Here is a 17,075-nt window from a genome sequence, read left to right on the forward strand (position 1 = left end):
GTTTGCTCTAAAAATAACTCATACGATAGCACAATGGTGAATTTGATCATTGAGGAGTATATTGAGAGGATAAGCAGCTATTTAATTGGTGTTGGTATTTTGTTTCGTTTCCATAGGAAACTTTGAAGGAACGGGAGCAAAGGAAATTGGAAATTCGTAATTATCTCACGTTACTAGAGGAAATCGAACAATGGCTTTCCGCAACCAGCATATGCTTAACCGAAGTTACCGAATGCAGTACGGAAGAAGAAGCCCGTCGGCGCATGTATGAAGATAGTGCCATTCTAAGTGATCTGCGTGAAAAAGAAACCTATTTGCAGAAAGTGTTGAATAAGACAGAACCGTATCTCGTGTACAATGATGTAAAAGATCGTACAATCACACTGCGAGAAAATTTGACAGTTTTGATACGCGTGCTACGCGAAAAAGCCCTTATATTAGAAAACAATATTTTAAGGTTGGCCAACCACCTGGAACCGACGACAGCGCAAGTGGAAAAGCAAACGGTAGATATAGAAAGCCAAACAAGTCCTATGGCGTCGATCATAGCTGAAACTATACCTGTGGACACTGCGCAGCATGCCGTTCAGCCAGTTGTATGTTTAAATACACAAGAATCATCGATTCAAACACAAGCAGCACCGGAGTACACTACTGACAACATACTGATCATTCAATCAGTTGCCAACGGTCTTGAAACTGTGCAAATTTCAAACGTACCATGTACCCACGGAATAACTGGTAGGCAAACGGAGGAATCTGTAGTGGTGGAGGCGAAATATACACAACCAGCGGAAGGAAAGGAAAGTGATCGGTCATCAGAGCTACTATTGAAAAATATACCTACTCAATTTGAAACAACTTTCACCGAACCGGACGACACTACTACGGAGATCGTAGTGAATCGGGATGGTTCAAAGAAAATCACTCTGCGCAAGGTGATTCAACCAGCACAATCGATTGAATCTACAATTCCTGGAAAGGCCTCTATTGTCACCTCGATGGATTTGACATCACAGCTGCTAGAATCTCGTGGAGTTGTTGACGAAGATGAATTAATAGCTGAAGTTGAAGGAGGCGATGTTGTGGTGACTGAATCAGCCCTGTTCGCGAGCAATATGCCAGGGCAGTCGAGCTCCATGGACCAAGTTGATGATATAGAGCAACAGGTGATTACGTCTGAGCCGGCTGTCGAACAGCAGCTGGAAGATCCGTCACAGGTATTCGATTCCCATGCTCAAATCGCACCAGTAGAGTTGATTGCTTCTATTGTTGAAACACAAACTAGTACTAGTACCATATTAGACGCTGCTACAGAAGCTGTTGCTGACGTTATCAACGATGTTGTAACCAATTCCTTAAGCCTTAACGAACCACTTACAGCCGGCGAGGAATTAAGTGTACCGGAAACTAGATCCCTAGAGCCTATTGATGACATCTGGCCACCAGCCGAGCATGTTGAAAATGTCTTTGAGGAACCGATATCAATGTCACCAGTAAGTACTGTTCCCAAAGAAGAAACCCAAACGACTCCCGCAAACCCAGAAAGCGATGCGGCAGTAAACATATGGCCAACTAGTCCTGAACGTGGATCGAGCTACATCGAAATTGAGCCGAATATATTGAAAGACGAAACGATACGTGGGTTTGCAGAGCATATAGTTCCCATCGCGATAGAAGTTGCTTCGAACGAAAAAAAAAGAAATGAAAGCGCAGAAATAGAAGTGCCAATAGTGGTTGAAGGATTGATAGAAGGAACACCTACTTGGTCCCAGCCAGTGTTCGTCCCCGTTGAAATTTCGCACGATACGCCTAAAGAACAATCGAATGATGAAGTTGTAACAACTGAGTTTGGTCAAATAGAACATACACAACCAGAAATTAAACCAGATCAAAACGTGCATGAATTGCCTATTGGGATTTCTCAGTCTGTCATCGAAACAGCAATTACACGGACTACAGATACGATTCAAGCCACGGAAAATATTCAATCAAATTTGCAAACAGTAATATCCAAAACTATGCCTATGGATAAAAATATTGAATTATCTTCACAAGAATTAATAGACGTTGAGACTGCAGAAAGAGACCTTACAGAATCATTTGATGTTGAAGAAGAAACTCAAGTAACAACGATTATCCAGCGGGTTGCAGTAGAAGCTGCAAACACAAATAAAAAAGATCCCAATAGCCCTACTGAAGCTATTGCTGAGCAAGAGTTAGTACAACGTGATGAAGATTATACAGATTTTGACACAATGAAGCCCCCTAACAATGATGAAAGGAACTTCGAAGTTCAGGTAGCATCGATTGGAGAAAACCAAAGCTCATCGCTAAAAGTTTCAATGAGTGTTGATCCTGCTGAAACGAAAAAAATTAGCGTTAGCTTGATCGAAGTTAAAACAACATCGGAAACGTCTGTCTCTCATGGCAAAGAGCCGTTTGCGCAGGTAATGCAAATCTTTGATGTTCCCGAATTGAACATTGGCGAAATCGATCCAGGATATGAGGCTGATAAAACAACTGCTGAAGGGGAAGTCGAAGAAGACGAAAAAAGCAAAAAGAAACGTCGAAAGAAAAAGAAGGGGAAGAACGAAAATGAAAAGGCTATTAACACTGATCAATTACCCGTGCAAGATGTATGCAGGGATACTGAGAGTAAAAATCCGTCGGCTGACGGTTGGTCAGAAGCGCAACAATCGGAACAGCGATTTGATTCGTATCAAAGTTTTACAGAGGCAGACCAGCCTGAAGTTAACACTATTAATATAATAGAAGAAGTTATAGAACCAGAAACCATAGAGATTCCGATAAACATACAAGAGCAAATCATAATACCCACTGAGGTGGTAGAGGCGATTTATATTGAAGATGTTCAACAGCAAACAACGCCTGTGGAATTTGCAACAGGGCAAGTAGATAAAGAAAAGGAATCCATCGATATAGAAGTGGAAAAGATTACTTCTGAACGATTATTGGTGCCAATCGATTTGGAACAAAGATCAATGCAGACGTCGCCCGAACCTGAAATTCAGTATTTTTCACAACAAACTTCTCCGTTAGTTGTCGATCAACAGGAACTCAATATTGATCAAGATACAAAGGAAATACAAACAATTACTGTCGAAGCGATGGAAATAGAAACTCAAACATCACAGCCGCCTTCGTTAGTCCCACAAGAAGCTCAAACAGATGTACTTGATAATATAGCACCGGCCATTCGTGAAACAGATACCGCCGATAGTGGCAACCAGACGGCTTCTATCGAAACAAAAGAAATGCAATTGCAGGTAGAAAATACGGAGGAAATTGTAGGCCCTATTTTGGGACAGATAGTGAAAGAAGTAATTGATCCAGCAACTCTATTCAAACTACAATCTGTGCAGACTAGTCCAGTGCACTTTGTTGATAGTAGTGCCGTAACAGAAATATTGTCTGAGATACAAACATTGGATGAGAGTGCTCAAACTATTCCTCCTGAAGTGAGTGACGCATTCGTTGAAACGGATGTCATTCGCGTTGAAGATCGAGGACATTCTCCGTCCATGGAAACACGATTGGAGGCGGAAAAACTATCTTTAGCTACGCCCCACGGTACAACCACTGACACTGCTATCCAAACAAGCCCTTCACATGTTGCAGAAATAGATGCGTTGGTGAAAGTAAACATTAATGAACATGATGATGTTTTGAGCCAAACAGTACCGCAGAATGAACCTACAATTACAGATGATGACTTGCCATCTACACAGATGGCAACTGTGGAATCGTACGCAACGGCAAGCGCTTCAGTAGTTGTTACCGAATTATGTGAAACTCTCGCCACCAGTGCAGAAGCTAAAGAAGATCAGTACGGTGTATCGCAAGACCAAAAAGCAATGCAAGTGAATAACGATAAAGACAGTACTAAGCATTCTAAGAAGAAAAAGTCGAAGAAATCTAAGGAAAGATCAATACCAATTGAAGTGGAAGTGAATGCGCAGATGAATGTAGCTGGTATGTCTGGTTCAATGCTTCCGGTATCGATTGGAAGTGATTCAGTGACCGTGATGAAAAGTATCATTACCGAAGGCAAAGAGACCGATCCACAAACGGATGTTGGATTGAACATTCAAGTAAATATTGATCCTGTATTCGGAACGATAGTCCAAGACCAGGTGGCAACTCAAAGAACCCTACCGGAAATAATTAGTTGCCCTATCAACGAAAGTTTAAATCCTTCGCAATCTCAAAACCTACAGTTGAATTTGTCTGACTATTTTTCGATATTGAAAGCCCAGCAAAACTATGCTGAGAAACGAATGATTCCTTGGCAGGACATCAATCAAATGTTTGCCTATATCAAATTTTCTTCAAACCCTTTTGAAATCGAAAGTGGTCATGGCCATGATCATTATTCTGTTATGTCATTGGGTACGACTGCTGTAACTGTAGAAGAAGAAGAAGTTGCTACTACGAATGATGACCTGAATCATGTAATACGATTATTGCAACAGCATGAAAATGAACCTCTAATACAGCAACAACTGTTGTTCGATGTCGTAGAAAATGTTGTAAAATCACTGGAAGAGTTGAATGCCGGAATGAATATACCCCAGCCGAATGAAAACGACGAAACTAACCTACTAGTTCGAGCAAGGTTGCATCGTATGTACAAACTACGATTGATTCGTATTGAAGAACAAATTGTAAGAATCATCGCATACGTCCAAAGTGCTCATTCCGGACTTAGTAAGGAAATTGATGAGTGTCTAAATCATCTGCTACGACAAGTAAAGTCTTTAGAACAGTGCGTTGTAGATGATGAGAAAAGAAGCGATGAAATGCATACCAACATGTGCAGGATCAACGAAACGATTCGCGACGTGAGGAACCGACTAGACACGAACGAGCACAACTTCCAAGAACTCGTTGCAAACGATACGCTGGCAATAGTGAGTAAAATTTGTAAATTGGATGAAATTGACACAAGTCGTCGATTTGTACAAAACATGCTTATAACGATTACAAACGAGTACAGTGGAATAGAATTGAAATCTGTAGGAAATACTAAGACAGCGAATGAACTGGCACAATTAGCTCATCAGCTACGTCATATGGAGAACGAACTCGTACTGGAGCGAAACAAACTATTACAGCTAAGAAGTTTAGCAGATGAGTATGAACAGACTTTGCTCGAATTTCAGGAGATAACAGGAGCTGCAGAGATATTCATTGAAAATGAAATCGTTACCAATTCGTTGGAGGAGTTGCAGGAAGAAATGCAGCGTTATCGCAAATTTTTTGTGAATTTGAACCATTGCAAAGCGATTTTGGAATCATTGGAGACAAATTTGGATCCTCTAACTCGACAAAGACATTCTGAACTGCATTCTGCTCTTTACAACCGGACGAAAGTGATTTTGGAACGAGCAGTTGACAGGGCCGGAAAACTTGCACTTGCAGCGTCTCGTTGGACTGTGTTGGAGAAGGAAATGATCGCTGAGAAACAGTGGTTACAGGTGGCACAGCAGCGCGTCCCGGATTTGAGTAATGTTTCATCACAAGACTTTGAGCGATACATCACCATGTACGAATCTTTGGACCAAGACATAACAAACCATCTAGCAAAGATGCGATCGCATAACGAAACAGCACGACGTATGCAAGAGCTCATCTCGGCACCAATTATCGAAAAAGAAAGCAACGATGCACTGGTTGTAGCAATGGAACTTCGAGAACAAGTTGCATTGTACTTGAGCTTGTTGACCACGTTCAAAACGCACTGGACCCGGTACAATTTACACGCGGACCGGCTAGGAGACTGGTTGGATCTGAGTCAATCCAAGTTGGCATGCATTAACGTCGTTAATAATTTATCAGAAACATCGGTAGATGATATGCGTACATTCTGGGAAATAAAGGCCCAGTATGAGGTTCTCAATAACAAAGTATACAACAGTGGTTGTGATACGTTCGCTCAGGCACTCAGTTCGATCCCGGTCACAGACGAGCATTTGCAGCGACAGTTGCATGGTCAACTTCTCGACAATTGGTTTGCCGTGTCTAGTCGGATCGAGGAGATTCAACGTGAAATAGCGGAATCAATGAAGACCAAAGATACATCTCCCGACGATAAGCTTGCGTTCATTGAATTAGAATTGCAGGAAATTTCCCGTGAATTCGACGGTGGGAAGACGGTGTTGAAATGTCAGGAAGATCTGTACATATATATCGAAAAAATGCAAACTCTAAAAACACGAATACAGCTTATCGATACTGAGCTTGTTGGTCAATTTGCTCTAGCTCTTGACTGCGATACAGACAAAGTGAGTGATATTTTCAAAGCATCGCGCAATTTGTCACAACAGATATCAGAAGAACTCGATGCAGCGGAGATCTTCTACAAACGCCTGGAAGACATCGAACAGGGCATAAAAACGCAAGAGCAACAATTGACGGATATTGCAAGCACACTGGATAGGTGCAGCAGCAGCGTGAACGGAAAACGATCAGCTGTAGAGCAGGCTCTGGGTGAATGCAAGGACTGCCAGGAGGCATTGAGTCCATGCTGGAGTGAGATTATGCGCCTCCGGCAAATGTTGCATACACTGCCGATGAACCTGAAGGTGTCAGTATCGCCATTGCAAACGGAGCGTGATCTTTCGATGTTGCAAAACGTACACAGTGAACTAGAACATCGATCGGACGACGTGTTGACATTGTTACGCAACCGACTGGCCTTGTGGAATAAATTCCATAAGCAGCTGGACATGATTCAAGAACACGTACAAGAGACAGAGTTTATGATGGAACTTCTACAGCTGCAAGAAAGTGCTGACTACATGCGGCTGCTGAAAGCTACTGAGCGCCTGGATGTAAGTATTTCCCATGGAAGTTTTGATGCTCCAGATAATTCTTAAATTCACGTATTTTCTTTCAGACATTACTTTCAGATATAGAAAGTAGAAAGGGGATGGTTGAAGATCTTCAGATAATTGCCCAACCATTGGTCGAATCGTCCGATGAATGTGTGTCTGTTGAGATTCAAGAAACTGTTCAACAAATAAGCATCGTTTGGGAAAACACGCGCGGAAACTTGCGCGATTTATGCGAACGTTATGAAAAAGCGGTTAAACTTTGGCAGCATTATCACGATGTTTGCGAAACCGTGAAAGATTGGGTATGCCACGAATATACCGATTACGACGAATTGCATCGTTTCGATGATCTTCCTCAAGTTGAAGTGTACCAACAAGCGCTGCAGGAGCAGCGCAAGGAAGTAGATAAGCTGCGTAAGCTTATCGAAGACATCAACGAACAGGTTGGCTTCAGCATTGGCGATACATTGCTTACGGAGATAGATGAGTGTAGTAAAAAGCTTGAGGACATTGAAAACAATGTGGCCGAGCAACGAATCAAAATTCATGCACGAGATGTAGTGCGAGTAGAAAACGCTAGTGTTGTGCAATCTTCTCGAACCCTGATGGAACACGTTCAAGAGGTAGGTTCAGGTTTAACATAGATTATGGAAAAGTTGACTTATCGTAACTGTTTCCTTTTTTACAGAAACTACAAAAATCCTCTCATTCTCAGCGACATGTTGATGAAAATTTGTATGATAAAATCGTGGATCTTCGATCTTATATGTTGAGTTTGTGTGGCACAATCGCACGGCTTAAAGATATTCATAGAGCAACCAGCGAAAAGGATCAGGCAGACGACAATGGCAACTTAAAAAATCTACATTCAATTTCTCAAAACCTACTGCAGGATACGTTCCAGCAATACCAAGAGCTTGTACAGCAGTTGGTCGTACACTCTGAGAATGATCAACGATTGCTTGATTTCTGGCAAGAGTATTTACAATATGTGCAAACATTCCTTTCCGAGTCAATACCTAGTGACTATGGTCAGCTTCGGGCGTATCGTGAGCAGTGTCAGCTAATCAAAATGCTGCTGATAAGTCTGCGTAAGTTATTGCTGCAGAAAAAAAAGATCGATGTACGGCTAGTAGAACGCTTCAATGAACTGAACCAATTGCACAATGATCGGATCGATCGATTCGCGGAACGCGTCACAGAGATCGACAATCGACTTTGGCATTGGGAAAAGTTCCGTGCAATCGGAGGAAAATTGTACGAATCTTTGGCGAACATCGAGCGAGATAAATTCACTCTGCAGCTTGAGTATATCAACTTGAAGGAATTGCCCAAGCTGATAGGAAAGGTAAATGGGTTGCTTGAACAGTTTCCACGATTGGAAGCTGATATGAACCTAATGAGCCAAGAACTTTCACAATTGATGCTTTATACTAAAGATGAGTGCACGTTGGTCGGAATGACAAGTGAACATGGAAAAATTGCAGAAAAAATAACGAAATTGCAAGATAATGTTGAAACGTGGAAAAACTTCTTGTTTGGTATTAATGAGCTGTATGGACGTTTCACTAAAAGATCGTATGATGTGCAAGGTAGCTTACATGAACTGCAAGAATGTCTTGATGAACTCGAGGCTGATCCACTGGAAATTAGTAGCTCAGGAATGGACCACCGATTAAGTGATGTGCAAGCGAGGATGAACCTTATGAAAAACCATCACGTTCGGTTGAACACTGTCCGCACAATGCTGGATGAGGTGAGACAATTACAAGAAGAATTAAAGACTTGCATTAGTATGTTTGATGTGAAACGGCTACATAAACGAGTTTGGATGTTGTGGCAGCTATACAACAAATTAGACCACCGTATCGTGGTTCTGGTGAAACGTACAGAAGACGCTACACGCAATAGAAAATTGTTTATGGAACACTATCATTCACTTCTAGAATGGATGCAAGCATTTGAGTATAAACTGAACAATTCAAACAAATACGAATCATGCTCGGAAGATCAAGAGTTTATACGTAGAGTAGAGGGAATGTTGAAGCAGGAGTTAGGACTAAAGGAATGTGAGAAGGACTGGTTGACGACGATGGGAAAGGAGCTTCTTGCTCATAGCATGACGTCAGACGAACATAGCGAAATTATGAACCTATTGGAGAAACTACACGCACAGTGGGACTATTTGACCAGACTATGCAAAAGTCGATCGCAGAAAATATCTGAAATCGAAGCAACTGTACGCACGCTGGAAGAACGAATTAGAGAGATAAAGGCGTGGATGGTCACAATCGAGTGTGAACTGCGGTCTCCTTTTGTAGTAGACAGTTTAGAGAAGACCAACTTGGACAGATTGCTGGATGACTACGAGAAGCTGCAACGATCGATTGAAGGCAATAGCGGGAATGTAGCGGAAGTGCTAAACTTATGTGAGATGCTCTTCAAGGACGTGCAATCCTGGAACGTGCACATCAACCGACGCAGTATTCAAAGCGATGCGGCGGACCTGGACTGGCGATGGAAGAATGTTTGCATGGAATCAGGTCGCCGAAAGCAGGATTTGTTAGCGTTGTGGAACATGTTGCTTGAATTACAGAAGATTGTAGAGACATACCAGAAATGGGTGCACGAGCAAGATGTTTACATTCAAGGATTAGAGCAATCATTACCCTGCTTTGACGTGGAACGAATGACAAAAGAGCTGGAAACCATTGATATAAAATTAGATGAAATCTTGGAATTGGAGCCGATTCAAGGCCTTATGCGAAGGCTCTTCATATCTCTCTCCCATAACGATCGCATGTCAAATGAAGGGCTTCGCCTAATAACTGCAACAGCTCACCGAATGATTATTGTTTGGGAGCAGTTAGATGTAAGGATGCGTTCTTTACGTACTGATTTGGAATGCTACAGGTCACAGTATCGGTCGTTCATTGTTGAATATGAGCGCATTATCTTGGCACTAACGCAGATCGACGTACAAGTAACACAAATTGAGCACGTTCCGTCTGGAGATCAAGCAGGAGGTTTAACTACAATCCACATTTCACGTCTACGAGAATTGCACGACGAGCTATTGCTCGTGGTGAATTTATTCGAAGAAGAAGACACCTTAGGAGCTCGGCTAATAGAACGACATTCTGCCAATAATACTATGACGGAAAATCTTCGTCAGAAAATGGATGAGTATCATCAGTTAGGTAATAGCATCAAAGATCGCCTTGATGCATTATTAAGCCATACTTCCAAAGCTTTCGAAACACAACACGAGAAGGAAGTCGCAGTGCAGGTGAACACATTAAGCCTAGAAAGGAGTGAATCCATCACGGCAAAGGATGCGTACCGCTATCAGCTAGAGACTGCTCTCTCCGAAACAAGTGTGAACTTACGAAAGTTGCAGGAGGCGATTGACGCCATTAATGCGAACAACTTCATGTCTTCGGTACAAACTGTGTCGAAGGCATCCGCGGCATGTGAATCGTCGATTGAGTTGATCAAACATCTCAACATACTACTTATTGCCGAATGCCAGGCCACAGAGCAGGAGGCATTTGGCGCTCGTGTAAGTGAAGAAACAAGGCGATATGATCATTTATTGCTGGAGTGGAAGGAGAAACAGGAACAGCTGGAAGAAGCAAGGTATGAAAGAACTACTCATAACATATAACTCTCTATCATCTCTCATAACCATAAACAGATGTTATCTAGATCTATTTCTATTCACTTTTTTCACTTTTTCGTATACATTATCTATGGGCTTGATCATCATATACGTGCTCGCTGTGAAAACAAACAAAAAAAAAACACGTAACAATCGCACATGCCCCTGTCATGATGGACACTCTGAATCGCAAAACACAATTTACTACGCTGCCTTTCTGACTTCCCTGTTTTTCATAATCTATCGATCGTCTCTTCGCCGCATCGCAGGATCATTCCTAATGCTTACAATTTTAACTGCATACAGTAAGTGCTATATACTCTATTTTATTACTCTAAAACTTTTATTTTCTATTTTATTGTTATTAAACTATGATATGCAAACATTCTAAATATCCTCCCCCCCCCCCCCTCCTTTAGTTTAGGATGGAATTTATTTATGTTTAACCGTATGTATTACAACATCCACAGCAATGCGGACTACCTGACCTGCCCATTGTGTACGAACCGAAACTGGCAGCAAATAGACAACGATCTCTGGCGATTGGAGCAATGGCTGGCAATGGCGGAATCAACACAACGAAATCAACTAGCCAGTCCTCCATCCGACATTGACGCGCTCGAAGACACGATCCAAGATCACCGGGAGTTCCTACTCGATCTGGACAGTCACAAGAGCATAATCAAATCATTAAACATTGTCGGTGAACATCTGGCGACACACACACGTGATACGGCGAGGGCGATGAAATTACGTGAAAGACTTCTCAAAAACAATCGGCGCTGGGATGAAGTCTGTAGCAGTGCGTCCCGTTGGCAATCGTCCTTGAATAGCGCCCTGATGGAAAACCGCGAATTCCATCGAACCATAGCGGAGCTGAGCGGCTGGTTGGAGCAGACGGAAAACAAAATAAAGTGCTCGGAACCTATCGATCTCACAAGCGATCAACGACTGGTCGAGAAAAAATACAGAATGTTCCGGGAGCTGCGAGCGGATCTGATGCGCTGTGAACCACGAGTGGTTAGCTTGCAAGAAACAACGTCCCAACTGACGAAGTACGTGGACGCCAGTAAATCGGAGAAATTCGACGAAGTGTACGCAAAGTAAGAATCAACGCAGTGTTATGATTTTTTGTTGCTTCGGTCATTTATAGTTACCTATTATCGTTCGATTCGTTCTAGGCTAACTGACCTTCGGTTGCGTTTCCACTCGATTCGACGTTTGGTGGAAATGTATATCATTAAGATAGGTGCGGCCTTGGGTTACGACAGTAGTACCAGCCTTGCAGAAGTTCCTGCATCCTCCTCGACATCACTCGCATCTATCGACCGCCAACAGACCCGACGTAGACAACCTCACGAGCAGCAGGAGGTAGGTGCAAGCGAGGACGCATCTAGATGTGTCATCCTTTGAGAACTTATCTTGCCACCACCACCACCTACCACCACCACCACCCACCACCACCACTATATATCTCCAATTTTCACCGACCACGAACAACGAAGCCTTCGTCGGCGGCGGGTCAATTTTTTGTTGCACAAACTGTGTCAGTAAGTAGTAGACATCTGCACGCCAAACGCTCGTCTCGTCACCTTGAAACCTCCACGATTAGTTCATCTTAAACTTTCTAATCTATTTCGGAGCGCGTTACCATCATCTTTGTGCTGTTTTAAGCTGTTGTAGCCGTCCACCAGGCAAACATCGACAAATATGGAGATATCTCGGATAAACGTGATAAACAACGTGATATCCTATCGCAACTCTGGCCGGTACTCAGAACAGATAGATCCGTATCTCCTTCATTCGTAAATGCCGTCAAAAGTTCTCGATTACGCATTTTCACTTGTAGTGTACGTTTTCCCCGCCCCATTTCCTGTGCCTTTGTTTCCTTCATCCAAAAGGTTTATGTGTGATTATCATCATTCGGCTGCTGTATTCTGATTAGATTAAAAATTAATGCTATTTTCTTTTTCTTTTCTTTTTGTTTTCTGTCGATTCAACATCACACTTTTGTCTGCTCTGTCTCAACACGTTTTGAAAAATACACAATGCTACTCCCCCCATATAGAGCCTTCAACGAGATGGTAGCGGATCGCAAAACCTTCCATCACTAGCATCGGCACATGATTCCAGTACAAAGTAATTATTAGTCTTTATTTTATTTAGTATCCGTTTGTTTAGAGTGTTTCAAATTTTTTTATTTATGTTTCAACTATGGTAGAATCCACAGTAGTTACAGGAAAAAAAGCTTAGCAGTTGTATTGATTAGTTCTTTTAACTACAGCAAAAAGTAATGAAGCTATTACTTATAGAGTAGTATAGAACTATAGCATAAGAAAGTGTTTGGACAAGTAGCTTAGTAATGATTTGGCAAATGATAATATTACAAAAAGCTAGGGGGAATGGTCAAACGATTTATTTGTCGCAAGAATGCAAATGAAATATTGATTTGAAGTCAGTAGGGAATGTATCTGTAAAAGCATGTCGTATAATTTAAATGTAAGGCAGTAGGTACAGAAGTATATTACAACGTGCCGTTGCTAATAATTATTTGAACCCTTTTATCGTTCAATTCGTTTCATATTTGCAGCATTGGCACAGGCGAAGCAGAAGCGGAGGACGATGTTATCAACACCACAGTACTCACGCGAAGCTATCGTTTCTTGGGTCGTGTCATTCGTGCTTCCCTGCCAATCCAAGCGATGTTGTTATTACTGCTCGGTGTGGTCACTCTCATGCCCCACGGTGAAGAATACTCCTGTTCACTAGCCAACAACTTTGCTCGAAGCCTGGAACCGATGCTACGTTATCCGAACGGACCGCCACCAATCTAGCAACCAGAACGCTTATTTCCAACTAACCCACTACCTTATCCTACCCTATTCATACCTTTACACGGGTGTAATCGCTTTCTTAGCTGAAATATGTTGGGATAGTTCTTTGTACACGCAAGTAATATAATGTGTTAATGCACACGTGTAAGATATGAATCATTCGTTTTCAGAGCAATAGATCCAAGGTATACATTACTCCAACGACATCTATAAAAGATGATACGATATATCGTTAAGGTTCTAACAACTATCATGTATCTTCTGTAATACTTACTTTTCTTTTATAGGTTTACTGTACAGATGAGTAAAAACGTATTGAATTTAATGGTAATCATATGTTAAGTTGGTTATTTGTGAAATTTTATATTTGACAGAATAATTCCGAACTCTCAAAGATACAAATACGGATCGTGATATTATTTCAAAAGTATAATAAAATGTACCCACAAAAGCAAATAATCGTAACGAGCATGTTTAAATCAAGCGAATATGCAACAACGTGCCATGCGAAAAAGGTAATATAACGACTATCAAAAACAGGCCCCGAACTTTTGCCGCAAATCGCAAAATTTTTCGCAAAAGTAACCAGAGAACATACCAGCTGAGAGGCTATTTTTTTCACTATCAAACTGTGCTACAAAAAAAACACGGTATAACAGTTTGAAATTTTAGTTACAAAACCTGTCCATAGATGATGTTATAGAAAGGATTGGAATATTTCAAGCGATGAAATTGACAGCGCTTGCTATGAGGAAGTAGCATATGAAACATTTCGCTTGAAGCGTTTTTATAGCACTAGTTATGGGTGAATTTCGAACGGAGATCTTCAACTTGTTATACAAAATATTTTTTGAACTACAGTTTGGTCGAGACAAATTTAACCTATTGGCTGGTATACTCTCGTGTTACTATTGTGAAAAAAATTCAGTTTTGCGGGATCAGTGCGCAGACTGTTTTTGATATTCGTTTTTTCAGTTTTACCGCTATGCTTGCTGTCGTGTATTGGTTTGTAACGGGCAAGTTCTTTGCGATTATCGTCGTTTGTAGTGACGCGAGTACATCTTTTGTTTGAATTAATTAAAATTCATTCATTAAAAAACTTCGCACTGTACGGTCGCTTAATTTGCTGGCTCTTAGGGAAAATCTTGGGTGGTTTTGTAACTCTCGCCGGGCTTTCTTGGCTGATGGGACAACTAGTGAACTTAAACGTCTCATCAGTGAGATATAAAGTGAGCTTCTCACCGAGATAAACAAACTATTCCGATTCTATTGCGCTGAGACTACCAATTCTAAGTAGGTTACATAGATTCTCACTACTACTCCCGTCGACACAATGCTCCCAGACTTTCACTCGGCAGCTAACACTACTACGGGTGAACTTACCGATGCTTCTCGAATTGATGGACTTCCTTCGTCGTCGAGTGGTGTGGCAGCAGTTAACGCAGAATTACACTCCGCACATACATGCAACGAACTGACCCCGTAAACCCTCATTGCGTCCTGCTCTCCTCTTCGATCGCACCCACCGCTTCTCGACGGGACCTCCAACGAGATTCTGTCGGGCGAAAGCCTTTTCGAGCCGGTCACTGACTCACGTGCCTGGCTATTTGTTACACTGTGTTCCCGAATCGCACTGAAGAGCAGAAATGCACTTTTATTTAATCACGGATCAATTCCGCCGATTGTATTGCACGCCGAATTTACACTCGCATCGCGACCGAAATAGTTTGCGTTTCATCACGATTAAAGTGAGCCTGCCGCGATCACTTCGGCAGGTCGCTCTATCACCAACTACCTGGCCGAGGGGTTTTGTCTTCCGAGAATTTGAGTTTCGTCGCAGGAGCGAGGATTCTTTTTGCTCTCCGGGACCGTTTCACTGCTACACTCCTGTGCCAATCTCGTAACTGAACGACTTACTGCCACGTTAGCTTTGCCGGTGCACTCTACTCCAGTCAGTAGGCCTGCTCTCACTGAGTTGAGTGCTCTGGCCTTGAAGTTAGTAACGGATTAAACGACTCAAAACACCTGTCAGTGTATTATCAAAATGTGCGTGGGTTACGATCGAAAACTACTGAATTCTTCTTGAGCTCCACCTGTGCTGACTATGACATGATTATTCTAACTGAAACTTGGCTAGATGACACTATTGACACTAGATGACGGAGAGCCTCTGAGTGCGCGTGAAAGCACTTCATCAAGATATAATGATCGGCGCTATCTACGTGCCTCCGGATCGCTCAAATGATCTGGAAACAATTAACTCCTTCTGCTACGAGCTTCGCCAAGTAAGACAGAGATCGTCTCTCGTTCTGTTTGTCCTCATGGGAGAGTTCAATCAACCTAACCTACGCTGGACTCCTACTCCTGGCCCGTTTCCTACTCAGGACTTTGAAAGCTCACGGTTTTCTTCTGCCTGAACTATGCTGTTCGACGAATTGCAGTTCTCCGGATCGACGCAGCTCATCTCGTCTGTTAATGGGCACGGCTCATCGTTGGGCCTAATTTTCGCGTGCGATCTGTTTATCGATTACCCGATTTTAGTTGAGAGCAGTTTGGAATCGCTAATCGGGCTTGATAATTATCATCCCGCTTTGGTTCTTAAAGGTGTTTTGCCAAATGCATCCGGTAACTGTACTCGAGCATCTGCATCTGCTTTCCGCAACGTCGTTGGAACTTCCGTCGTGCCTATTTTGCTGGCCTAACGTCGGCTTTATTGAATGTCGACTGGAATAGAATCACATCGGATGCAGACCTCAATGTGAATGTTGAATCCCTTATTTATACTGTTGTGCAGCTCTTCGATGAATTTGTCCATGACACGGGACCAAAGCTTATATTCAAATTAAAGCGGAATCTCTATGCCGTGCTCCTGTAGCAAACTGTTCGAGCTCCTGATTGCGAGATACTTTATGCATGGTTTCAAGCATTCATTAAGTTTTGACCAACATGGATTCATGCCAAACCGCTCAATCGAGACTAATTTAGTAAGCTTTTTGAGTCACTGCTACGCCTATTTGGACAAAGGCTTGCAGGTTGATGCCATCTATACTGATTTTCACGCGGCTTTTGACACGGTCAAATTTTTTTTCTCATGTGCCAGGACTCGACGACTGCCAGAGGTTGCAACATTGCCTTGACCATCTGTATTTGTGGTGTGCGACGAACAGTTTGACCATCAATGTAAACAAGTGCTGTGTAGTGTCTTTTTCCAGGAAAAATGCTTGTGTTTCATTTGACTACTCTCTGTCAGGGATTTCAATTCCGCGTGCTGTTCAAGTTAGAGACCTCGGCGTTTTATTAGACCAGAAGTTAGTTTTGACGAATCATTACAACAACATTTGTTCCAAAACACTTCGTACACTAGGCTTTATCTTGAGAGTATCAAGAGAGCTTTCAGTTTAGTTAGCTTAGCTATGTTTAGTGTTAAAACGCGTCTTCGTGAACTTCACGGTTTATGAGTTGTGTGCCTCTGTGATTGTTCATGTTTCGCAATTGTTTTGTAAATAGTTCATCAACTTTTCCTCTACGTGTCATGCTCTACATAACTGTTAAAAACGTGTTATCTATCTTTTACATGGAACAATTGTACCAGCCAATCACATACTAAGAGAACCGAAGGTGTGAAAGATGAGTTGATACGCATTTTATACAAAACATTTGCTCGCTAAATCAAAAGCGGCTTTTTATGTTAAGCTAACTTCGTTAACATGCATTCTCTTG

The 17,075-nt window shown here is 42.1% G+C and overlaps 2 protein-coding genes across 3 annotated transcripts in view; one reads left to right on the top strand and one right to left on the bottom strand.

The window, feature by feature from the left end:
* LOC128727675 (muscle-specific protein 300 kDa) overlaps positions 1–13,814 on the top strand; it is a 67,785-nt gene extending 53,971 nt beyond the window's left edge. Inside the window, exons 21-29 of the mRNA XM_053821612.1 lie at positions 117–6,857; positions 6,923–7,483; positions 7,549–10,499; positions 10,791–10,826; positions 10,992–11,624; positions 11,703–11,892; positions 11,931–12,071; positions 12,590–12,660; positions 13,112–13,814. Of these exons, the coding sequence (XP_053677587.1) occupies positions 117–6,857; positions 6,923–7,483; positions 7,549–10,499; positions 10,791–10,826; positions 10,992–11,624; positions 11,703–11,892; positions 11,931–12,071; positions 12,590–12,660; positions 13,112–13,355 (11,568 nt within the window). The 3' untranslated portion in view covers positions 13,356–13,814. The remainder of the gene's footprint in view (positions 1–116; positions 6,858–6,922; positions 7,484–7,548; positions 10,500–10,790; positions 10,827–10,991; positions 11,625–11,702; positions 11,893–11,930; positions 12,072–12,589; positions 12,661–13,111) is intronic.
* LOC128722954 (uncharacterized) overlaps positions 1–15,144 on the bottom strand; it is an 82,510-nt gene extending 67,366 nt beyond the window's left edge. For both annotated transcript variants that reach the window (XM_053816648.1, XM_053816647.1), the window contains exons 1-2: positions 14,739–15,144; positions 8,462–8,607 (exon numbers count right to left, since the gene is read on the bottom strand). The gene's annotated coding sequence lies outside the window, so the exon portion shown is untranslated. The remainder of the gene's footprint in view (positions 1–8,461; positions 8,608–14,738) is intronic.
* Between the last annotated feature and the right edge of the window lie 1,931 nt (positions 15,145–17,075).

Source organism: Anopheles nili, chromosome 3 (assembly GCF_943737925.1).
Source record: "Anopheles nili chromosome 3, idAnoNiliSN_F5_01, whole genome shotgun sequence".
NCBI lineage: Eukaryota > Metazoa > Arthropoda > Insecta > Diptera > Culicidae > Anopheles > Anopheles nili.